General features: G+C 54.1%; 1 protein-coding gene across 1 annotated transcript in view; it reads left to right on the top strand.

Moving 5' to 3' along the window:
• Window positions 1–964: 964 nt before the first annotated feature.
• Window positions 965–1,352, top strand: part of LOC308148580 (potassium voltage-gated channel subfamily KQT member 2-like) — a gene marked incomplete at its 3' end in the record, with an annotated part of 4,742 nt that continues 4,354 nt past the window's right edge. Inside the window, 1 exon segment of the mRNA XM_080522053.1 lies at window positions 965–1,158. Within this exon segment, the coding sequence (XP_080378179.1) occupies window positions 991–1,158 (168 nt within the window).

Below are 1,352 nucleotides of genomic sequence, written 5' to 3' on the forward strand. Positions count from 1 at the left end.
TTAACCAGTAGTAGGAACATTAACCAGTAGGAACATTAACCAGTAGGAGCATTAACTAGTAGGAACATTAACCAGTAGGAACATAACTAGTAGGAACATTAACCAGTAGGAACATTAACCAGTAGTAGGAACATTAACCAGTAGGAACATTAACCAGTAGGAACATTAACCAGTAGTAGGAACATTAACCAGTAGGAACATTAACCAGTAGGAACATTAACCAGTAGTAGGAACACTAACCAGTAGGAACATTAACTAGTAGGAACATTAACCAGTAGGAGCATTAACCAGTAGGAACATTAACTAGTAGGAACATTAACCAGTAGGAGCATTAACCAGTAGGAACATTAACTAGTAGTAGGAGCATTAACCAGTAGGAACATAACTAGTAGGAACATTAACCAGTAGGAACATTAACTAGTAGGAGCATTAACCAGTAGTAGGAGCATTAACCAGTAGGAACATTAACTAGTAGTAGGAGCATTAACCAGTAGGAACATTAACCAGTAGGAGCATTAACCAGTAGGAACATTAACTAGTAGGGAGCATTAACCAGTAGTAGGAGCATTAACCAGTAGGAACATTAACCAGTAGGAACATTAACCAGGAGGTTGAAATGACCAGCTGGTTACCATGGTGACAGATGACACAGTGAGCTGATCACCTGATCATGTTGTTGAACGTGATCAATAGTCACCTGTGACGTCACTGTGTTTCCTGTTTGTGCAGGAAGTGGGAGAGGAAGACAAAACACTGCAGCTCTTCCTCCTCCTCCTCTTCCTCCCGCTGCTCCGGTAACGATGCTCGCTGCGGCCGAGCTCGGGGCTCCGTGCTCGGTGTGACTGCTGTGGGTGGCCCGGGGGACCGGGGCTCGGTGGACCGAGGGACCGGGGGCTCGGTGGACCGGGGGCTCGGTGGACCGGGGGACCGGGGGCTCGGTGGACCGGGGGCTCGGTGGACCGGGGCTCGTGCAGCTCCAGCCTCCCCGTCATGGTGCAGAAGTCCCGGAACGGCGGCGTGTTTCCCGGAGCGCAGGCCGACCAGAAGAAGCTGAAGGTCGGCTTCGTGGGTCTGGAGGCCGGAGGAGGAGGACCGGAGAGTCACCGGGACGGAGCGCTGCTCATCACCGGTAACCGGGGGGAGGGGGGGGGGAGGAGGAGGAGGAGAGGAGGAGGAGGAGGGAGGAGGAGGGAGGGGGGGGGGGGGGAGGAGGAGGAGGAGGAGGACCGGAGAGTCACCGGGACGGAGTGCTGCTCATCACCGGTAACCGGGGGAGGGGGGGGGGGGAGGAGGAGAGGAGGAGGAGGAGGAGGGAGGAGGAGGACGGGGGGGGGGGAGGAGGAGGAGGAGGA

This window comes from Blennius ocellaris (genome assembly GCF_963422515.1).
Source record: "Blennius ocellaris genome assembly, contig: SCAFFOLD_278, whole genome shotgun sequence".
Classification (NCBI taxonomy): domain Eukaryota; kingdom Metazoa; phylum Chordata; class Actinopteri; order Blenniiformes; family Blenniidae; genus Blennius; species Blennius ocellaris.